The sequence below is a fragment of the Chelonus insularis genome, unplaced genomic scaffold (genome assembly GCF_013357705.1).
Source record: "Chelonus insularis isolate UGA/USDA-ARS -01 unplaced genomic scaffold, ASM1335770v1 scaffold_277_pilon, whole genome shotgun sequence".
NCBI lineage: Eukaryota > Metazoa > Arthropoda > Insecta > Hymenoptera > Braconidae > Chelonus > Chelonus insularis.
Genome location: NW_023276791.1, coordinates 2,112,007 through 2,137,829, shown reverse-complemented (window position 1 = coordinate 2,137,829; position 25,823 = coordinate 2,112,007). Strand labels below are relative to the sequence as shown.

Sequence of the window (25,823 nt, the reverse complement as noted above, 5' to 3'; positions counted from 1 at the left end):
TCTTACTGCGATTTGGTTATTCATTATTATCTCACTATTGACTTTAGTGAAAAAATTTCATCAACGCGCCAATAGTCCTGTTCTCAATAAAAGGAAATTTCATTTGTCTTAATGATGACTGTCATCAAAAAAGTTAATCTTTACAATTTTAATTGTCTCCTTAATTTTAATTGACTTCAGATATATTGTCTTCTAACATCAAAAAAGCTTAGCAAACTGTTTCTAGTGATTCCAAATTGAATCATGCACTATTTGTAGTTGTGTTGATGATCTCTGTTTTGATGATGTTAAATACATGTATAGAATTGCATTTTTTTAAAAATATATCACCTTTGTAACTATTGTCAAATTTTTTTACTTTTTGATTTAATAAAAGTCTACTACAATTCCATTTTTATGTACCAATGTTTTCCATCTCTATAAAATTTTTATTGCTCTGGAATTGAATGAATGAATGAATGAATGAATAAATAAATAATGTGAGTAACACCAAAAAATTTTATCTTGAATCATAAAACAAATATCTAAGCATTACAAAAAATTAATGAATAATAATTGCTTAATATTAGTAGAGTAAACTTGGGACAAGCTAATGTTATAATAAAAAGTACCAGGTCCTATGAGTAGGTAGCAAGGCTAACTCATTTTTCGTCCAACACTAAACTAAAATGGGCTTAACAAGTCTAATGCTGGATCAAAAATAGTCCTACTTCCTGCTAGAAAAATTGAATACTACATTGAATTAATTCAGTTCTATTTTTGGTCGAGTAATTTTGACTTCAAGTTGGGTAATTTTTACCAGACGTTACCCACAATGTGGAATAATTTTTAGCTTAACATTCTTCCAGGGTAGCGATGAGTACATTTTCACCATACGAAGTCCACTTACATACTTATCACTCATTACACAAATTTATCTCACCTTGATGCTGTAACTTCTTAAGCAATCCATTTGCACTAAAAAAATTGGGAGTTTGGTGACAGCAATAATTATGTAGAACTATCTACCATTCAGAATAGTTAAATTTCCTATGTTCAAAAGAAAAATAAAATTGAATGAGTATCTCAAGTATTGGACATGTTACTCCTAACATGTTAGTGTTTTTGAATTTTCTATAAATTATGAGCAGGCTAACTTTTCATTTATGATAGGCATTTTCATTGTTTATTCATGAATCAACTACATAAAGTAGTACTGATTCATATAAAATATAGAAGAAGTAACATGTACTTTGTGCTACATGGCACTCATTCCATTCTTAAGTGAATCCACCTACTATGTTGCATAATAGCTGGAGATATACTGGTGCAGTATCTACTACTTTTGAGAATAAAAACAGGAACGACATTTTTCAAACCAATTTTATCATCGTACGTCATATTTTTTGAATACTATGCTCCATAGTAATCACACGCAGAGAAATGTATCGTAAAAATTACCCTAAATTTTATAGTAATTTGGTGACACTGCAGGGTGACGGTAAAAATTACTATACACATTGTTGAATTTACTAAACTGCATAGTAATTTTTAGGGTGAAATTAAAGTAAAAATTACAAGGCAGTTTAGTAAATTCAACAATGTGTACAGTAATTTTTACTGTCACCCTGCAGTGTCACCAAATTACCATAAAATTTAGGGTAATTTTTACTATACATTTCTCTGCGTGCAGTATAATGTTCCATAGAAATCGCATTCTGCATTTTTTTTCTGTGTGCTTGAAAAACAAAAAATGTTCAACCTTAAAATTCCAATTATAAGTTGCTAGATGAATGGTAGTAATTGGTACTTAAAATGAGAAAAAATAAATAAATAAATTATCATGATGCAGAATAATTAACAACCTACCGTAGGGACATATAGTAGTGAATGCCGTTGGAGTGATAGAATATGGTATAACTCTATTTCACTTGCAATTTCGACACTAATGTAATTTATTCACCCTCTTGAACCTTGTTGAAGAATTACTGTTTTGTTTAATTAAACTACCCAGGCAGAACTAGTTGAGAGATTATTATTATTCCCGCAACTCTGGCCGGATCATTGGCGACTCGAGTAATTAGCAGAGCGTGGATTAGATCGGTGAGATCAGCGACTTGTATTGTACAATGTTATGAACGGCCTATGCTTTCTCCTCGTTTATATGAACACCTGAACAAGCAATATCGCTTGTGACAGAGTGCTTGTAATTTTAGGAGTCGTGTATAATAATCCCCAATCGTTGTCCATAATCTCGGTTCATTATAATGATCATGTTAGCAACCCTAATGCAATTTCAACCATGAAATATCTTCCATAAGATTTGTTTAATATTTACATTATTTTTTCTTTATTATTATTTTGATTTTTTGATATTTTCATTCTCTCTCTGCTTCAGTCTTTTGCATCATTCAATTGAAATACTGTAGATTTAATCTGAATTCCCGTTGATAACATTGACATGAAAGCTACATTTTGATTTCAATATTATTTTCAACCTCAATTTAATTTCAATGTCTTTCATACTTTGCATTCAGTATCATTTTTTTCCACCCTTTTGATACGCGTTTTATCTTATAATAATAGAATTTGCGTAAAAAAATTATATCAGTCAAAGCCTTCTATTAAATGTAAAAAATACATTCTTTTGAAACTTTTATCTTTTTATAGAATGTTGAAACGCCAATCGTTCCACTCGAATTCGCTACGTGATTCCGCCGCGTTGATTAAAAATCCCATAAGTCCGAGTGTACAGTTAATGGGTGCTTGAAAGCTTTTCAATGACAAAACGCTTATCACTTGAAATTTTTATTTTATTTTTAAGGATTTATGTTATAAAAAATGAATTTTTTCCTATTATATTTTGAATCTTTTTTACAAAGCTTGTTTAATTATCAACAGTTCCGAAAAATTATAAAACTCTCTTGGTTACAATGTAAATTGCAATCAACCTGTTTCACAGAATTTTTTTTTGTATAGAATTTAATTTCTTTTTTAATTAATATACATACATCAATGTAAATATTTACATATTTTTAATTTTCTGTAAACATCACAAAATATTTTCCATTCAATTTTTTTTTTTTTGCTAGACTCTAAATGACTTTAGCGAATAGACTGGAGCAGGAAATAGTTTTAAAAGTTAATTACTCTTTAGTAAATTGTTAGACGTAGTTGAAATTATTATTTACATATTTTTATATTCGTGCTGTCTATTCAATGTGTATGTGACTAAGACGTCAACCAAATTAATTTCAAATAACTTATTAATCAGTTAAGTTTCGTATGAGCACCTAAATATGTCTCAGATATTGTCAAATATCTTTCATCTTACTTTATATTTATTTTAATTCAATTTTATTCGTGTTCTAATGCTTAGACTATTTGTAATTCATGAGCTCTCAATGAATAAATGGTGCTAAGTATTTTGAACAATGTGAAAATATTTTTTGATATTAAAAATTTTTTTCAATTATAAATTTCGAGAATTTTATATTAAAAAACTTTTTAAAATAATTCCTTTAAAATGAGATAGAAATTAAAATAAATGAATCAATTGTAAAAAATATTTAACGATTTTATCCTTTAAATTTAACTTGTCTTTATACTGGGATCCAATGCATATGTTAGATCGACGAAGCGTCTCTCACTCGATTTCAGATTCAATTTGAGGAGTGTCCAGTCTGTTACCCATCCCATCATGCCAAGATTGCAAATCCACGGGTCGCTGAATATGAAATATGCACCACTCATTGTCTCGTTGACTCTCCTTTACTCTATTTCTCTCATTTCTCATTTCATTTTGCATTTTATCCAAATTTCCTCTTTCACGATATCTATATATATTTGTCAGGTGTGTTCTATTTCCTCCACCTCTTTATCATCTCTAAAAAGATAAAAGAGTCTCTTTAACCAAATGTACTATCCAGAGAAACCTAAAAATACCTTTTTTCATTGTGGTGTTGGTTAAAATTTTTTTGCAGACTTTAAAAATGAATCGTTAATTTCCTGGACCATCTCTCACTGATGACAAATATACAAACCATTTGAAAAATCAATTCCTACACAAGATTCATTATTTATTCTCATCTTATATTTTCTTCCAATATTATTCTGTTTCATTTAAACTTCAACACAATAAATTGCACAGGCATCAATTGAAATTATTTACAATTTTAATTATAAAAATCCGAATTCAATCATACTTTTGTTCTTTTTTCTTATATAAGAGTTTATTCTTTCTTTCCGTCCAATATTCTTTTCTCTGAATAGTGTACACAATTTCTGTCGACTTGTTACGGTTTAATTAATCGCAATAATTAAAAGGAAAGGCGTAGGTTCCAGACATGAGCCTCAGGCAACCGACTACTGTTAAGAATTATATACCCACGCGTTTGAATATGCAAAACTTGTGCGAATCAGTCAGAATAAACGAAAGAAAAATTAAGATTTCATTTACATCTCGTTCTTACACAATCAAACAGTTTAAATTTTATATTATTAAGTATTTATAAACTTTATTTATTTATTTTAAACAATAAATATTACTCCAAATAAATAACGACAACATTTAATCATCATAAAATAGTTCTTAGAAAAAGTAAAGAAAAAAAAAGTTCGTCATATTTAAACATTTTTTTTTTTAAATTAAAAAAATACTGTAAAAATATAAAGCTTCATCGTAAGTAAGTAAAACAATTAATATTAATTAAAGAAATTTTTTAGCTTCACTTTAAAAGTCTACTTTAATCAAAGTTAGCTGGAAGCATCATAAAGTTCATATAAGAAGCAAAACTTATTTATTCAATAAGTAAAATATTTTCTAAAGATGCATTATATTATGTTAGTGTACCTCTTCAACTCTACTGGAGTAAATTTATATTTCATTGATACCAATGTGTATCAAGTAATAATAATATTCTTTTATTTAAAGTTAAATTACTTGGAAAAATATAGTGCATAAGAAATAAAGAGAAAGGGAGAAAAAAAATAGTCAAGCCAGGGATAAATAAAATATTTAATATCGCATAGTTGTAAAATGCACTTTTACGTTCAAGAGAGCATAAGATGAAAGAATAAGTAAGTCAGGTTCAACTATAGCTAAGTTACAATGTAGCAAACATGGAATAACAAAAGCTTCAAACTAACACTAGAGTTACTTTACAATCCTCATTGCACCACGTCTTACTACTGCAGTCATACGAATTCCCTATAGAGTTTTCTACAGTCTGCATCACCTTTAAACTTTTTTATGCTACGATTTTTCTCGGTGAACCAATCACGTATGAATGAGTTGAATGCACCTGAAATTACTTCAATCGCACTAAAATGATTTAATTTCTACTGAAGAATTGAGGTCATCTAGTGGTTACTTGAATTTCAGGATAAATCTCAGGAATTCTATTCTGATTAAATTCAAAAAGAGAGACTGGCCTTTTATTTTTATAGACATTGTATCATTCATGATGACAATTGAATATATTCTTTGATCATTGATATAATCAATATATTCCATTTTACAAACTCATTTCAGTAATTTTAAAACAAACATTTATCATTACAAAGTTATACAACAATCATAATTATTATGTACCAATAGACTCATCATTGACCACCATAATTAGTATTAACTATAATTAGTCGTTGAAAATAACTGGACCATGACAGCACCAATGACACCAATTTAGCTCCCTTGATTGGATACCTGTATTTATTGTAGATCCAAGCAAACTGGACTCTTGTGACTCCCAAGAACTCCCCAGGTAGATGTTACTTGCACTCATTAATGCTTCAACTCCAAATTTAAACCCCCTTTGCAGTCAAACTTTGCCTGACTCTGATTTATTGTCATAAAGTGATTACAAGTGTCTCTAACTGTGAAGCAATAAAAATCATTACAAAATAGTGCTATTAGTCACTGATTCATTTTTGAGAATCATAACAATAAAGTTAGTAGCAAAATAACCATTCCACTTTACTACTACTTTGACAATTTAATTGATGATAAACTTTGGGCAACTTTTCGATACTAAGTTCCATCACCATCAGGCCTTGCATAAATCTTAATACTTAAGTTACTCATTTCTGATTATATGATGCTGAACCAATTTCAATTTCTATGGTTATTTTATTACAAACTTTATTAATAATCAGTATAATCTTCATCGATTTAGAAATTTATCTGATAATAATGTCTAAAAAAAAATTGATTGAATTTATTTAATGTTATATTGGATGAACAATTTTTTTTTCATACGTAAGAAAGGAGCTGACAAATGGTTAACAATTAATAGTACATGATATAAATAAATAAATAAATAAATACTTAACCAAATTATTGACATTGTGAACTTATTATTTATGATTATTATCGAAGTTCTTGTACTTATTATTGAAGAGGTTCTTTTGATGGCAATCTTTCAATAACGACCTTTTCTACCTCTCAGATATTACTTTCCTCCCTCTTTTCTTGTTGCCTCAGACAACTGGGAATTTAATGCTCTTGATACTTGGAATTTAGTGAGCACTTGAAGAAATAATTATCTGTTAACAATAAAAAAAAAAATAACTAGAAACTTTATCATTATTATTATTATACTTGTTTCCGTCTTAATAACAGAGATATATTTTTTTAATTTCCACATTCCCACTAGTTGATTCCATAAATTAACATTTTCAAATTAATTGTTTATAAACTTTTTTATTCTATAAAGTTGTGTAATATAAAAAGGTAATTTTAAATGAATATTTTTGTTAGCTCTCATCGCTAGTTTCTGAAACCATCTGCACTCGTGACCTTATTTTGAAAGTCCAATATCTTGGCTTGGCGTACTTAACAAGACCAAAGTCTCAAGGGGATCCTTAAGTCTCTACTCCGGCTTTAATATCAGAATAGTTTGGAATGAATTTCACAAAAAAAAAAAAATTCTTGTTTCTCTATACATTGATTTGCAATTATAATTAACAAACAATCATTATTCAAAACTATCAACGAAAATTGAAGAACAATGTTATCAACTAGAATAATTTTATTACGATGGAAATAACACAGGAAATAACATGAATGTTAAGTAGATTTGACAACATAGATATAACATGGTGGAAAGGGCATATCTATAAATCGATAGTACTCACTTGACTAGCACGAATGGTTGACCACCATAGTGGTTCGCGCGGGAGCTATTTACTGATCTAATAGGGCATAACGGAACAGTCATCGATTGATTGACGGGGAATAGACCGTATCGAACATATAGAGAGCAAGGGAAAACAAGCTGTAGAGTGGGATTTTCACGTAAAATTGATGGTGCAGTATCTCGTCATCGTCTTTACCCTACCTCTCTCCCATAAAATATCAAATTTCCGCACATTCAGAGATCAATCATGCTTGTTATCGATACGGAATTTTTTATAAAATTAAACACCGTCAAACTGGTTTTGCAATTATTGAGTTACGTTGATATGACACATTGTTAATTGAGTGAACGCAGTCCAGACATTTTTTATCAACTGAAAAAACTTTTATTATATTTCCAACTTTATTTAACTATTATTCACTTTAGAGATGGACATAAGTTTGTAATTCAAATGAACCATGTTGAGCTAAAAAAAATGAAATGTACTAAGCAAAAAATATTAATGAAATAAAATTAATATTTAATAAATTTTATACGAAGTCAATATTAATCCAAATTAAGGGGATCATGGACAAACATGATCAGTTTTCTAGTACACCCAAAAAAGGCCTATTTTAGATCTAAAGTGTTTTCTAGGCCTTAAAGAGGTCCTGTTCAAGGTCAGAAATCTTCTCTAGGTCTAAAACATACCCTATATAGATCCAAATATTTTCTCAGTGTGCTGAGTAAAACTAAACAGGTTTTAAAGAGGCCTAAATCATGACCAAGTGGAGAAATAAGGTTTAAACCAGGCCCAAAATTAACTCATGAACATTTTATATGCCTAAAACAAGCTCAATAATGATTTTTATTAGAGTTTATTTTGAATTTAAAAATTTTTTGGTTTATTATTGGGCTTGTTTTAGGCATAGAAAATATTGTTAAGTTACCATTAAGCCTCTTTTAAACTTGTATTGAGCCTATTTTTCGTTGTGGAAATGATTTAGAGCCCTTTTAAACCTGTTCCATTTCACTTGACTACATTTACTTGATTAAACAATCTTCAATAAAAAAACATATTAAATGAGTGTAGTCCTATCAAATATTTAGACGATCAATTAAACTAATTATTTTTATCTAGTCATTTTAATTAAGTAATCTACTCAATAAAACTGTTTTTTTTTTCTCATTATAAATTTATACTCTATTTCTAGGTATTTATTTTTTCACACCCAACATTTAATTACATAAAAACAAATTAAAGATGATAAATCACATTGAATAACAACATTAAAAATATCTAAATAGTTATTTAAATCTCTGTACAAATAAATGAGACACATTGTTATGAATCAGCTCTATTTAGAGATGAGTAATATTTGTTGAGATAACTGTGTTTGACAGTAAGAAAAAGATTCGTTGCTATTAGTAGATTCTCCGGGTTTATGTCCATGGTAACGTGGCTTAAATGCGAGACGGCTTCAAGCTAAATCCATAGCACGTGTTTGCATCGTAAATGGATCTCCGAAGATATTTAATGCCACTGAATCTACGAATGGTCATCAGCAGATTGTATAAATCCCCTAGTTCACATATTCATATATGCCTCTTAGCATACAGCTATCTAGATAAACCGATAAAATAAACTAATTGTAATATTAAATTGCTTTAATACCAAACAGTTGCTTACACTTCAATGATTATGATAACCATTGTATTAACAATAATAATATTATACATTTTCATCATAATAATATGTTGTCGTTATTTAACACTTCATGATTATGCACACATAGCATCCTGAAAACAAAGGATTATTAAACGCAAAGTTGAGTCATTGACACAACAGAGTTAGCAATAAAATAGAGTCACTGAACTTATTTATTATTGTTAAAAAAAATTAGTATGTTGATTAAATTAAATAATTTACACGTAATAACTATAATCTGATCATAAAAAGTGGGAAATAATTTTTTTTGTATTAACTTTTAGTTTTTTATGGTTAATTGAAGAAACTTTAGAACTTCAGATAATGAATAAATTATTTTAAAACCTTATTTTTTTACATTTACAGCACCGTTGGTAATTTAAAGTATTAATAAAAAAGATTCTTCTCAAATATTTATACAATTAAATTATTTTTAATGGTAGAATGAATTTATTATTCGTCCTACCTTTTTTTTTAAATGGATTGTAAATGCGTTTTCAGTGTCTGGGCAAATACGAATATCACTCAAAAGTATAATTAATAGATAATGGAAAGTTTACTAAAAACGTTTTAACTGTAACGAATTGACAGTATAGCGTTGATTTTTGATTTTAGTTGAATTTATAATAAATCTCTTGATCATTGAGTGACAGAGTCCATCTATTGGTGTATGAGTCGTAAATATTATATAGAAGAGAAAAGCTTCCAATTCACTAATCCATTGAGACCTTTCTTGACATTTTAGGAGTGGCTGAATTAGGATGATGCCATTCCTCATCGTTTATTAGGTATGCACCCTTGACACAGACGAAGTCATTTGCAGAAACGTTGCTTGAATAAATTCATAAATTCTCCAACCATTTTCTGATGTAGAAAAGAGGTCTCTACTTCTCTCTAAAAACCCCCATTAAGTGGCAAGTAAAGTACTATTTGGTAATCTGATAATTATTTGCTAACAACTTATTTAACCTTTTATTAAATCAGTAGGAAAATGATTCATTTTAATAATTTATGGGTTAAATAATCTGAAAATAATTTTTAATATTTTTATTCTAAAATGATAAAAATGATAAAACATTCATTTTCTTTAAAATAAAATTAGTGCAATTACTAATGTTCCTTTTTAAAAATAAAATCTTTTTTAAGAGATAATTACACAATCGTTTCTTCATGAATTACGAGCATTTTAACTAAATATAACTTTTATTCTGACAGCTAATTACCAAATAAAAAAAAATTACATGATAATTCTGAAAAAGTAGATTGAAGAGAAAAAGACAAAGCTCTAGAATACAATTCTTATTTTCAACCTAATTTTTTTTTTCTTTCATGCAACAAAGATTTAAACAATTTAAAAAATTGAGAGATTTTTTTCCGATACTTTTTTCATTTTATTGCAAAGATAAGCATTTTTAACAACGAACGAACAAAATCTTGAAAGAATGAGCCTTAAAATTCTATTCCATTCTTCAAAGTCCATTAAAATCTTCATAACAATAATTTAGTATTAAACAATGAAATATTTCATGTTTAAAAATAATTTTATAGTGTAATTAAAAAATTTTTTTCTCATTATTAATCTATAAGTAGAGAAGAAGGCGGAAGAGGAGGAGGAAAGGAAATGTAGGGTAGTAAGAAATAGTAAATTACAAAATGCGCATCAAACTGAGTACTATATAAAGAAGGGGAATTAAAGAAGTAAGTAGAAGTGAAGAAGATACTTTAGGTTATTATATTACAAAGATACAACGATATTACTCTTATTCTTGTGTCTATCCACCCGATGCGCTTAATGGTTGCACTCACGTGATTTTTCTTCTCACCGCCAAAGAGTTATATTCCAGCGCGTTCTCTTTTTAGTCACCCTATAACTCTTACTGAAGAGCTTCCTATTTTCCTCTTGTGCTCGGCAACTTTTTAATCACCCTCGACAGAACAAAGCTAGGTGCTGGAGCAATCGGTGTATGTCACAAGAACAAAACGTGCACCCACGCGATCATAATACACTATTCTTTTATCATTCTTTTCCGTTATTAGAACGATCCGATTGTTTCCGTGAATATTTGACATATTTTTTAACATTATGACCTCTTTTGTTGGTTCCTTTGGTATGTATATGTGTTTAATTGTTTGAATTGATTGTTCGTAACAAAAGATGAAAATAGATTATGTTATTTTCTAAAGAGGGGTCTTCCCTGGATGATTAATGAACCCTCATGTTATGGAAATTGCTCATGTGATTCGCCTGTTTTTCCCGATGTTTAATAATTCGCTTACTTGTTGTATTTTATAGAAATACGTAGGCTGACTTATCTCAACAGATTTCGCTATCAGGGGGATAGAGCAGTTATATGTTTTATGATAAAAAATGATTTAATGATGCTAGGAATACAGTCTGCTCATCGTTGCGATAGCTAATATCTTTTATAAGTCGGATGGTCCAGGTTTTTTTTTTCTTTTTTTGATAGATAATACCCTCTGTCAGCTAGACAGTTAGAGTTTTTAATAACTCATACCTTCTACATGTTTTAGATGGGTTGGTTGTACTTAGTCATATTCATTCCATTTTTTTAATTCTAAAAATGATAATATATCATATACATTAAGGTATTTAAATTCAAGATGCGCTCCACTTCAATTTTCATTGTTAATAATAGTAATTATTATTTGTAAGTTTTAAATTATTATTATTAAAAATTCTTTTATTCTTTAATTTATTTGTTATAAACGATCCATATATCATTATTTAGACATCAGTGTAGATATTAGTGCACTCATTCACAAGTTGACACATTTTTAATATTAAAATTAAATACAGTTTCATTTATAAATAATTACTAATCTTGCTATTTATTTTTGTTTATATTTAAAATCCTATCATTTTAGCCAGAGTAAGAAGTTTTGAAACTTTCAAAATATATATGAATAAATATTAATGCCCTAATAAGAAGTAAAATTGACTTAATTATGTCAATTATTATTTAATAATTTAATTATTAATTGATGGATCAACATTGGGTTAACTTGGATTGATACAGTGTTGAATCAGAGATGGGCCCATTGTGTTTTCTTACTAGGGTGTTAGTAATTGTTCATAAATAAAACTATACTTGGTGCTAAAAATTTTTCAACATTTGAATCAGTGTCTATCATTGATAACAAATAAATTTGAACAACACTTTTAACTGATTCTAAATAGATGTTAATATTTCATGATAGTAAACATTGCTTCAAAAATATTTGCTAAAGAATAAAATTTTAATTGTAAAAAATATTTTGTTTATTTTGAATTTATTTTACTTTTTCCTCAAATTATTTATTGTTGTGATCTAATTATTTCGAGTAGGGGAAGGTAGGGTAAAGTATAACAAAAGAACCATTATATAAACAAATGTTAATAATTTTTAATGCTTTAATAAATTGAAAAATTGATTAACAACAAGTGCAATAAGCGTTTTTAATCTTATTTTAATAAATCAGTACATTTTCTCGAGCGTTTCACTTTACCCTCCCTTCTCCTATCTATCAATATGTTTTTAATTATAAATAAATAAAAATAAAAAAAAATTCTAATTTTATCAGTCAATTTATAAAATATAAAAATGTATAATTTTTTTCACTGAAGCAATTTTTTTATTCATTTTACCAAAATGTACCTTTTGAAGAAAATATTTGTCAACAGCGACACTTGAAAAGTACATTAAATTTTCTCTCTTGTTTCAGCACAGCGATCGCTCGACACCTGTTCTTTTGATTGTTTCACTGGCTGGGATCAAAATATGCAGCCCAGATGGAAAAGTAAGTAAAGTAAAAGTAGTAAGTGCAAAAATTAAACTGAGCTTGACACGTTGCATTTTAATGTGCTATAAAAAACATCGAATAGCAAGTGACGAGTATATGGTGAAAGGTAAAGTGAACAAAATAGCAAAAGAGAAAATAAAGGAGAAAAATTTGCGTGAAAAAAATGTCAGATCTGGTTTCTCGCGTTTTATTCATTGCGGTGTCGTACAACAAAAGAAGTCGGTCAAGCAGCTGAGCTCGACAAAATCTCTTGGTCGATTCATTTTCTCAACTCTTTTGGTGGTAATTTCCCACGTTAATTCTGCGGAAATTCTGACCACATTATTTCGTACTTTACAAAGCATATCAGTTTAATTTTTACCATTGAATTTTTTTTTTACTTTTTTTTCTCCCTTTATACAATATGTGTGAGGGTTGTCAAAAATCTTGAAACAAAAGAAAAGGTCTTGCTTTAAAAATATCTGTAAATTAAAAATAATAAAGACTATTTTTTTTTATCTTGAGATTGAATTGTTTGAGTTCCTTTGCATAAATTTAAAGCAACCTGATTTAAAAAAAGGATAAATTGTTTATTCAAATTATTAATCTTCCATTAGGAAGTTATTGTAATGAAATCAATTTCTTAAATTAGTAATTTTGTTATACCTTTTAATTTTAAAACGTCTTAAAGCATACTAAGAAGTTTTAAAATAATTTTAAAATGCAGCCGTAATTTTGAATAATTAATAACCATTAAAACACTGCAGATCCAAGTGTTTAGAAACTAAACATTTAAAATACTTACAACTTTGAATGCCATAAACGAACTGCAGCAGTTTTGTAGACGAATTTTAAACGCTTCTCGCCGTTTACCAAAATGCTACAGTTTGTTGATGGCCATCAACGTTGTAAGCACTTAGATGTTTAATTATAAAACACTCTTAGCGTTTTATTACTTAACACTTGAATTTTTCTGGATTTGCAGTAAATAAGTAAAGTAAAAAGCAAGTTACATTGCAAATTCAAGATTTTTGATGTATATTAAAATAACTCACATGAAGTGTGTTCAATATTTAATTTCTATAAACAAATTGTAGAATTTAACACACTATAAAATGAGTAAAAAGTGACTACAAAATGCAATAGTATGTATCTAAAATTTTCCGTATTAAATATACTTAATGTGCATTATTTTAATTCATTTCATTAATTGTATTAAAAAAAAATAACCAAAAATTTCTAATTTAAATAAAAAATTTTTGCTTAAAGTTTGAAAACAAGATTAATAAGTTCTTCAGCTTTAAATAAATTCTTGTGTGATTATACTTAAAATGCTTCTAACAATTACCGTGTTATTATTTGATATCCAAGATCAACAAGCCAGAATGATAACAGCCGAAAAAAGATAAAACATAATATATGTTTACCACTTAGTCGAGTATAATGGGCGATGAATAAAAAGAGAAAATTTGAGTCTTTATCTCTCGCCTTGTGGTTGTCGAGTTTTGAATAGTACCGCCAGTGAAATTCAGCCGAGGGGTTGAAAGGAAAGAAAGAAAGGAAGAAACAGTAAAGAGGAAAAAGAGGGTATGAAGTGACTCCTGTGGGAGTTTGAAAGTTTCGTTGGTGATTGGCAGTACGAATGAATGCACGTTAGTGACTAATGCGACCCTCTCTGGCGTTTCTATATCACTGTCGTACTGATTGATAATCTCATCGTCCCTTTAGCATGAAATTCAACGAGAATTTCACTTGCGGAAGTGAAAGTAAAAGTCTAAAATTTCCCGACTTTTGTCACTATCGTCATGTACGATTGTTCATAATAGAATAGAGATAATTGACGAACTTATTTGATGAGACGGTGAGACATCAAAAACTGAAGAAGAAGAGGATGGCAAACAATCGCACGTGCTTTTGGTGGTGCTTTCGATAATGGTTCAGCTGAGATTTATGATCCCTTTTCTACTACGGAGTGCGGTCGTTCTGAATCTTCCCTTGTCTGGATATACATGATTCCAACTACTTCAACTTGGGTGGAGTCAAATCCACTGTAAGTGATTGCTCTTGTCTATGACCACCACAAGTCCTAGCGTCCGTCAACGAATATAAATCAGAGTTTCCAATATTACTGACTACTCTGACAATCGTTTGATTAAATACACCCTTGTTAATATACTTAGTCAAACCGAGTGTTTGTTTAGAATTTTCAATCGTTGATATCAAAATAAATATTTATTTTCTAACTCAAAAAATATTAGAAATATAATATCAGCTTTAAATATTGAAAAAATTATAAGTTTGATTTGAATTATTTTTAAATGTTTCGTATTGATTAAATTATATAATTACTTGTAGTCTAAATAGTTGAAATGTGATTTCTGAATGAGAAAATTTAAAATGACTAGAGTTTTATGCAGGTATTAGAGCATAATTTATGCTAAAATTGAAGCAAGTTTCCGTTTTATCCCATTTTAGGGATAAAATAATTGATTTTTCATATGTTTGACCTGATTCCGTATTTCTACGCATCAAGACGAAGAGAATGAGTGGTCAAACTTTAAAATCGGACAACTTTGATTTTTCACCCCCGGAAAATGGCAAGTGGTACCCCTTTCCATTTTTTTTAGCCAAAAAATAAAAGTACTCCGATTCTGATGATCGAGGACTCATTCTCTTCGTCTTGATGCGTAGAAATATAAGATCAAGTCAAACATGTGAAAAATCAATTATTTCATCCCTAAAATGGGGTAAGACGGGAACTTGAAAAAAATTTATTTATACGGGCATTTTCAATATTAAGTTCAAACAAGAAATTATTGATTAAAAAATTGCAAAATCTCTAAAATATTCCTTGGAGTTTTTTCCCAACGTATTAAAATAAAACACTAAGATTTGTAGTGGAATCAGTACTAAAAGCTAATTAAAACACAACCACAACATCTTCCAGTCAATTAAAAGAAAGAAAACTGAATTAGAAAAAAATGACATTAAAAATTCAATTTGATACGAAACTCAGTACATTTTAAAACCAAAAAAATAAATGAAATGTATTAAAGTAACTTTCCTTCAGATTAACGAAATATTCGATTTATTGGAACGAAACTAAATCTGAAGTCGACCTTGAATAATGAAAAATTATAAAGGAAAGAATTGATGATAAATTGAATAGATTTGTATGACACTAACAATGCATTTAATGATATCAGCTGCAAGCTTATGAACGAAAACTTTCACCGGAAGCTTTGCCTTTTGATGGAGGGGTACAAACTTTATCTAGAAGATTGTTTGAACCCCAACCGAAAGCTGTGGGGAAACTGTCCTTTCAGCTCTCTTCGAATGTTCTGAGATACAGATCCTGGCCAGACGCACCTCACCCAACGGTTCTAAGTTTTGAGTTACATCCGTCTTTCCTTAGAAACAGAAAGAGATCTCACTCCATGTCTTTTCTTCCGGTTGTCTGAATATCAAACTTTTCTAAAAATTGCAGTTTATAAATGCTTTCTTTGTCATCGTTCGTTTTAAAAACATCTTGAGAAAAATTTTTCATATTTATCAAAAGCAAAAAATTACTTTTAATCATTTTTTTATAAAGTTATATAATTTTAGATGATTAATATTTTGGAGTAGCAATGAAATATGGTCATTCGTGGACTTGATTACAATTTTCTACGGTGTACCATAATGTTGCTATCCCACTACTACCTTATAGCTATTCTCCAACTACCTTATTATTACCATCAAGCTTTATTGGAAACCTCAACTTTTGTAAGTGTGTTATATAACACGGTTGAAGTATGTAAAAATGATAATACCCATTCGATCGACATTGTAGTCACTTTTAATATTTTTTCAAGTGTGTTAAAAATGAGTAAAATGTTCATCAAAATGGTCTCCAGCCATGTTATAAATAAGACACTTCTATAAGTCGAGATTTACAGTGTACCTATTACATCAGTAATTACAAAGTTACCCTAGTCTTTTTTTCCTTCCAGGCTTGAATTTACTCCCTTATAAATGCTATACTCTAGTAGGATATACCAGACTTGCCAGTAAATGAAGTTATTATCCAGTCATGGCTGAGTACAGAATCATTACTGAATGATAACTTCATGCCAGGCCCATTAATGGATTTGTTGTATATTCCTACTAGGGTATCAGGCAAGGTATCTTAAAAATGAAATGAACCATATTCTGAACTCCAAAATAATTACTTTGAAATAATTGAAAATTATTTAATAAATATTAATATTTGTTAAAATTATTGAATTAAAAGAAGCTCGAGATTTAAATGAGGGAATAGGTTAAAACTTGATAAAATAAATAATTAACATAAGATATAATAACAAATACAATAATCAGAAGTTTCATGTACTTATGTGTTTGTACAAAACTTCAATGATGATACCAGACTTATTTGAAGTAATTAAAACGATGTCTTAACCACTCAAACATATTCAAAACAAAAACAACTGAGTATTTTCTTTTACACAAATTCACATTTGATGACATCCCACAATCCGGGTAGGAATTTAAATGCTGTCTTATTTTAAAGTCCAGAACATGGCTAATTTATTTTGAAAGGAATTTTGTCTTCGTATATTGAAGCTAATTTCAGAATATTTTTTTTTTAATAATTATTCTCTATTAAATCATTTTTTTTAAAGGATGGCTACCACAACATTTTTATTCGGAGTTATTTAGAAAATCTATTGTTATCCCCCTCCCCCCACACCAAACTCATAAAAGGGTGCGGTTTAAATCTAGACAATTATTCTTAAAAAATATTCTCCCATAACTTTTTGTTACTTTTCATAACAAATCCATGATTTTTCAGGGCTATAAAACAATGTTATTTATCTATCGATTTATTAAAAAACTATTTTTAGAATGCAATTTATGGCAAAAAAATACCGACTATGAAAATAAAAATGGAAAATCCATGAATATGAAAATTTATTTAAATCCACTGCTAGGTATTTTCATCTGAGATCAATATTTTTATTCTATTCCTGTAACAAAACCACCAGATTAGATTCTAAGTTTTAATTTCCAACAGATTGAAAAAAAAAATCATAGAATAAATACAGTTTACTAGATTGAATTTCAAAAAACTTGTCACGAAGCATGTTTAAAATATTTCACAGAAGTATTCTCGTGAAGCTCTATATTTATATACATACATAGTTGTATCATAACGAAGCCGAATAAATGTACACAGTCTCTAGAATGTCAATAGTCTATGTCTATAATGTGTACTAATAGGATTAGAATTACAATTATACTTAGTTGGGCACTGAGTAAAAGTTAAGAAAAAAAAATAATAAAATAAATGAGGATGAAAATATAATAAAAACAGAAAGAAAGAGAGTGAAAAAAGACGGAAATTTCTTTCATATCCGGTAAGCCTTGCAATTGTGCCAACTTAGTTTTTCGTTTTTTAGTAGCTTGTCTGTTGTGTCCAAAGCGAAATGTTCTTGGTACCTTCAGGCGTCTCTAATTATCTCTGACTACTAATTAAGTTTATTCAAGAGATGCTCTTCATTGTTCCTTCACTCAGTAAAACTAGATTTGTCGGTCACGAGTTATAAAAAAAAAATTTTACTCACAATTATTCGTCATAATTAAATTTTTTATTTATTTACATGAATAATTGACGGTGTATAACGATGATTTATAAACATAAAATTTACAATTTTTTTTTTTTAAACATTCATTTGAATCTTGTGTACATCTGTACAAATGATAGAAATGTGATGCGGAATATTATGTCATCCGTAATATGAAGGTTGCTAACGTTTCCTGCAAGCTTTTTAATGAGATCCGTAAGCGGGCTCTGTGAATCTCTAGTGCAAGCTTATGAATTCAACATTCACGCGAGTACACAATTATTTGACTGCGACATTCTCAGCTATCAATTATAATTGAATGAAATACTGAAATAAAAATCTATTCAACGTGAAAATATGTATATAATATGCCAGTAAATAACTTGCATTGCGGAAATAATCTTGCAGCTATGGATTTAAATTTCATTGTCCTGGAAACAATGGAATAAATTTCATAAAAGTATGTGAGATAATGAAATAATATAAACAGTTATCACTTACGAACCAGATGGATTGTGAATAATGATTTTAAACTTCAGTGGAAGGGAAAGAGATTTTAATCAATTTTATATCTTCAAAGAAAAATGTGAATTTCAGCTTGGAGTGATTATTTTATTATATTTTATCGTTACAAAGAAGCTGATGCTTTTTTTCTCCTCTTCAGTTTAACTTCAATTAAAAAGTTAAAGCAATGGCAGCTGAAAAATAACTTTATTACACTAGTTAAATATTTTTTAAAGTCTAATCCAATGGTGTATAATTCAATTTCACTGTTGGTATTTGATGTGAATCATTAGAAATACTGTGGTTGCCATAGACTTTGAGTTTAAAATATTTTTGATTTGACTGATTTTCCAAGAGTGTAATTGGTGGTCTGGAAAAAGAATATTAAATTGAAACAGTAATAACTTTGGAATCGACTAGTATTGACATTTAAATAAAACAAATTCCCAAGCCTGAAGCTTTTTTTTCTACGACACTTTATTTATTTCGTACTACTGACATTTTTATTGTCCATCGAGTGATAGGAAAAATAAAAGGTGAAAAAGTCTAGCCAAACAATTTTTTCAGTTATCAATAACTCCTTTGAAAATGATCAAACAATAAAAAATAATAAAGTTTTGCTTTCAATGTTGGGAAAAAAAATAATTGTTAAGTTTTTAATTTTGACATGTGAGCTTTTTTACCTTGACGAAAATAAAAATTTTTTCACCTTTTCATAAAACATGAATCAATAATTTACTGTCACCCATAAATATACTGTAAAATGTATCAAAAATTATTAACAACTTTCGAGCAATCGAAATTCCATTCTCTACTAATCTGCATCAAATATTTCCCGATAACATCTTTGTCACGTGAAACATGAAGATAATGAAATTTAGCCAATTCTCGTGTAAACTTCCAAACATGTCTAGAATGCCACTATGAAATATGAGTAACTTATTGAAAGTATTATAATTCAATTTGTATCAATACAATATTTTCTATATGTTATTATAATAAACACGAAACAATGACACAAAAATACCTAGAAACTAGGAAAACATTTATTCAGAATCAAATTATTAATCAGCGAACAATACAGACGTCAAATCATCGCTGTGAAAATTTTTTATTCCAATTTGATTTAATTTTAAATTTAAAATGTATATTGTAATTAAAATATTACAATTAAAATTAATTATGTAGAAATGATTTATTAATAGACAAAAACTGTCAGTAAATAATTATAATATTCAAAAATCTTTGATTACAATAAAATTGGTTTTTTTATAATGAAAATAAATAATAATCAATTCGTCGTGTTAAAAATTATTTAATTATAAAATTATGAAATATGTGTTTATGAATTATTACGAATATTTTGTAACCGTTACAAAGTACTTCTTAACTGTAAAAAATACTAGCATGCATGCTTATATTATTTTTTCTCATGTCAGCCACTTATGTCTGCAACTTGAAAGAACCCTGTAATTTTGACTTAAATTTTTAGTAAAAATTATCAGAACTTATTCTCAGTTTAGTTACCATTAGAATCCAATATAAAAAATAGGTCTGAGCACACTTTGTCTGTGCTAACACGACAAACTTCCCATTAGTAATTGTTTATAACAAATTCATATTGTTATAAACAATATGTAATTTTTACGAGTCATATTTCATCATTAATAATATTATTTTATTGAAAACATCCGAATCCATGTGATATACGCATCAGTTAAACGATAAATACAATTTTCAATTGTTTATAACAAATTCATATTGTTATAAACAATGCGTAATTGTTAAGAGTCATATTTGGTTGTGAACAATAATGTCTAGTCAATATCGACTTAATTTTCAAATGAAATTGTTTATTGTTTGGCTTAAAAGTATTTTAAATAGCTAATCTTTTCATTTTTTTATTAATTATTTTGTTATAAAAAAAAACGGCTCTATCGAATTCGTTCCAATTTCTTTCAGATCTTCTTTATAATAATATCTTTTGAATTAATTTTGGTTGATATCTTGATCCGTTCTTAAAATATCGAAAACGAAAAAAATGCTGACGTCCGTACGTACACACACACATCATTCTAAAAATATGTCAGTATGCTTGCAAATATCTTGAAACGTGGAGATTTAATGAAAATTCAAATTTCACCAATCGACCCAATTACAATAACTTCCTAATGGGAAGTTAACAAATAGATCAAGCGTTGTTAACAACTACTTTGGTCGACGGTTCAGCATAAAAAGTCAAATATTTTATAATATTTTTAAAACAATATACCTATTGAAACAAACGAAATAATATAAATTCTGAAAACAAAGCTTATTTATCTTTTGTGTAGTTGGAAAAAGCTGTCTGCATAGGAAATTCAGAGCATATGTTTGAAATGTAGTATCAAAAATTATGGAAGACATAGTCGTGATAGCTTTTACATATATTTATACAAAATGATAAATATTATTGGAGAGTTGCTTTATAAACATCAATCCATTTGGAAACTCGACCCTTTAACTTTGTGAAACATTGCTTTATTTTAGAGCAGAAAATTGTATACATGATAAGAGTAGGTTGTCTGCTGCATTTATATTATATTATACTTGGTATCTATATGTATAAAAGTATTTTATTTATGCGCTGCATTATATGCAATCTTGGTTGGCTTAGAATAATGTCATTGCTGAAGCAATAACAATATAATAAGCCTTCAGAGGATGTAGACCAACATCCTCTGGAAATTCAAGTTTCTGAAAGTTCTCACTTTCATACTGGTAACAATAATCATCCAAATACCTTCTAGCGATGTAGTAAAGATACAAGGAGGAATACAAAGACTCCCACTTGCGACATGGTAAAAGGTAATATTCTCAAAACAATACTTTTTTATGTTCTAACAGGTGAACAGTAGACAAGTTTTATGCATGTCTTCATACATTCTAATGTCTTTTTATTTATTAATTTTTTTTACTTGCGGTTTTCTTTTGTTTTGGACCATGAAAAATTCTGTTTCATTATTTTTGGAACTTTTTGTCTAATTTTTTTGTTGTTTGGAGAAAGAAAAACTGAATATATTACCATTATTAATTATAAATACAGCTTTCGATAAAATAAGAAGAAAATTGTTGAAAGGTGGTTGGGTTTATTCGTGATAAAAACAAATCTTTTTTTACTCTGATATGAATATTTCGATACTCATGAAATATTTATTAGTAATACAAATGCATTAAATAATACGAATATTTATTGCGAATTTCTTTCTTAGGATGCTCAAAAAAAATTCGAATAATTTTAGCTTTTTTTTTTTAAAATAAGTTTGCATTTTTTCTTTGTTTATTTATTTTGTCAGAAAACCATAATAATGACTCATTCTTAATGATATTATTATTATAAACAAAATTAATTATGTAATTTTTAGTAATAGAAAAGAATTTATCAACTATTGAAAATCAATTATTGAACTTTCGGTTCTTTACTAAAATTTTCTAACTTTATGACTTTTCGTAGAACAGTAATAAAACAAAGTAAGTTCACTAACCCAACACCTAAATTTCTTGATTGTCCATGTTAGAACCTTTTGTTCCCCCTTTAACCATACTGCACAATTCACACCATGCAATTATATAAATAAGATCATTCTTCCCTTAAATATAAAGCTACACTTCTAAATCTTGCTTCGACAAGTCTGTATCAAATTTCTGCCCCTCAGACCTTCAATATTCTTTGTTAAACTAATTCATTGTTGCTTCTATTCAACGTTTATACAAAAATAATCAAGTTAAACTTATAATTGTTCTGTAATTTGAAATGATTTAAATAAAATCTCGTTGGAAGAGAATTCTTTACAAAAACCCACTCATGATTGACGTAATCAATCGTGAAACAGATTTTTTTTTATTAAACTTTTTATTAAATAAACAATTCTGTCATGTAATTTTTAAAAACCTCTGACAGTGAAAGAATCAATAATTGCTCCGACATTTCATTTTTTTTTAAATTTCGTTCTATAAAACACCATAGACTGATTGTTCTTTATTTAATTATTTAAAAGCTTCTCTACAATTTAAAAACAAATGTAATTAATTAAAGAACAGAGAAAAATTTTTTTAAATGTATTTTAGATCTTCCCTTTATTTTTATACCAAGTAATCTAATAATGATAATCTAATAAGTGATGTTGATAGTTACTTATAAAATATTGAATACATTTTCTGATGAATTTCGTAGATATTATAAGAATATTATCAAGAAAACCCATGCTAGCACAAGTGCAAAGTGAAAGACGAATTATATGGCGTTCGATGTGTACATAGAGACCTGAAGAGTCTGAAGGGGATGAAATATATGCGGATACGTAGTTGTGACTTTACGACCCTTGTTGTAGCTACCCTCACGATATTATTCACGTCAAAACCCCTTCCTCTTTTCGATCACCCTCTAATGCACACTTGAGCTACATGAGTCTCCTCAATCCTAATGCACCTTGTTCTCCACATCTCTATGGTGTCGTGGAAAAGAAGAATTTCTCGTTTTTTTGCTATTTCGTCTCGAGTTTTTCACTCAGGCCAATACCTGAAAATAGTTACTATTTTTGTAAATTTACTATTTTATTTCAATTGTCGTTGCTTTTGATAAAAGCAAATTATTATCATTTTTATTATTAGAAGTTAATAAACGAACTTTTATTTATACAAAAATACTCATTATAGTATTCACCTGAACCTTTTGTATTCACTTATTTCCATCCCGACTATTCGTTTGGAATGTTCGGGTGAAATTTTCAATGGAAACGCATAAAACGAAATGTTATACTCTCGTGAATTTTTTCCTCGTTGCTTATATTGTTTGAATATTTTATTTAAATACCAATGATATGTAATTCATTTTATGTACCATTTTGTAATTAAAGGGATCGAAATGTCTGACAAAAACAATTCTCTGTCTATAAAATATAGAAACATAATTTCAATTTTACATATCCTACTTTATAGAGTAAAAAACATTATAAATACATAATTTGGTTAAAAAATAGCAAAATAAATATCGATTTTAATGTTAATAACAGACGGACTTAATTGTCTAACAATATAAATGAAAAAAGCTTCTTTGATTGTTCATTTAGATGAACAATAAAACACGATTGAAAAATGTATGTAACTCTGAGAATGTTTTCAAATTAATAAATAAAAGATAAAGGATGCATTAAATCCTTCGAATATCTGCATGTTTGACTGAATATTTCACTGAAATAATTAGAATAATTTTAGTTTGTCTTTTTAGAGATTTGCTGAGGTGAAGACTTGCTTTAGAATGCTATTTAAAAAAAATTTTAAGTTTATATTTATTATGAATTTTCATATTTATTAATTAAATAATTTCTTAATATTAATACTAATACACTCGTAAAAATATCGAGTAAAAATTACTCCTAAAAATGGAAATTTTCAGCCTCCTAACGAGTAATTTTTATTCCTATATTCTTTCAAGTGTAGCAAACAACATTAAAAATGTATTTTTTTTTAATATTAAAGAAAATTTTAAAAAAGACTTCTAAAAATTATTTTTACGAACATTTTTAAATCTTCACATTTAAAAAAATATTTTTTTTTTATAAAATTGTAAAATAAGGTGAAACGAAAATTTGAAATATTATTAGCAATTGCAAATTTTATTTATAATGATAAGATATCTTAATAACGAAAGGAATTGTAATTTTTACTCTAATATATGATAGCCTGCCGTTTGATTACACAAATGGCAATTAGCAATTTTTTAATCAGAATCCATTACAATTTATTAGAATAAAAATTAAAATTTCTTTTTATTTGTGTATAACTATATATTTGACAATATATTAGCAATATAATATAGTATCATTAATTTAAAATGGTCATTTTCTTTCTTTAATATTTAATGATCGCACGTTTCACAATCATGAATATTTGAATGATGCATAATAAGCTCATAAAAATGATGAATTGAATTGGGAGAATACGATACAGTTGAAATGAGTATGGCGGTGTGATTAAAAAGCCCTGTCTTTGTTAATAGAACAGTTGAGAGGAAAGGAGAAAGAATGAATTAGATAGGTATTGTGTGTAGTGGATAGTCGTTTGACGGTGTCGATGAGGCATTTGAATTTATATTGCGTACAACACGGGTGTGTCAAAGTGGGTGGATCGTCACACGGGACATGAGGGAGACTCAGTGAATCTAGTAGGATGAGTGTAGTCGTGATAGTATCCTGCGATGTTTCCATTGGGATTGTTTTCCAAGCCTTTGAATAAATCGATTCTTTCCTGGTATATGTTCACAAAGAGTACAACCAAATAGAAACACCGATGTTCAATTTCGCCACAATGTTTCACCAAACGCTTGACATTCTCACGTATAATTCAAGCCAATTGTTTATAAATGAAGTCAGTCAGTACATGTTTTGAATTCTAGCTGTCGAAATGTTGTCAACTATTTGGAATATATTTATTATATGTGCAAAAGCTCTTTTTTACACTCGTTGAAAACAGTTCAAAGAAATGTGTTTTACCTTTTAAACTTCCAAGTATAAACTTTGTGTGGCGCGCATTTATAAATCTCTCCCTCGGAGCTCCAAGAGAACAGAGTTGTAATAGAGGGCTCGTGAAAATCAGTGAATCTGCAAGTTAGGATAAGAGAGCGGGAGACACAGGGATCTTGTCAGGTAGAAAATTAAAGCTCCTGAACCTCACGGTAGCACGAACCTAACAGAGAGACCTTTGCAATAAAATTCGCTAATTCCCGGGATCAATGCATTCTCTTGCGTTATATACAGAAGGGTGCTTTTTAACAAAACCTCGGGGAGATATTAAACTTGAAAATATTAAGGGCACCGTTATTAAACCTTTGGAAAAATTTTTTAATATTCCATTTTGAGGAATTAATGAGCATTATGTGTATTGTTAAATCTTTATTTTCTTTTTTTTTTTTTTTTCGTTATCCATACCACATATTTTTCAGTGAGTAAATTAATTTTTTGTGCTAGATATATTTCTATACTGCAAAGCCAGATTTTTTTCTGTTAAAAAATAAAAAAATTACATCAAATATTTGATTTTATTTAATTATTCATATTCATCAGTCGAGTAGATGTTTTATTGCACAATATTTAC

At 28.3% G+C, this 25,823-nt stretch overlaps 1 protein-coding gene across 7 annotated transcripts in view; it reads left to right on the top strand.

Annotated features, from left to right (window-relative positions):
• LOC118073177 (tensin-1-like) overlaps positions 1-25,823 on the top strand; it is a 156,009-nt gene that overhangs the window by 80,979 nt on the left and 49,207 nt on the right. For 5 of the 7 annotated variants that reach the window (XM_035093513.1, XM_035093512.1, XM_035093511.1 and 2 more), the window contains one exon: positions 12,526-12,600. In XM_035093513.1, the coding sequence (XP_034949404.1) occupies positions 12,526-12,600 (75 nt within the window). The remainder of the gene's footprint in view (positions 1-12,525; positions 12,601-25,823) is intronic. The other 2 variants (XM_035093518.1, XM_035093519.1) reach the window with 1 other exon arrangement.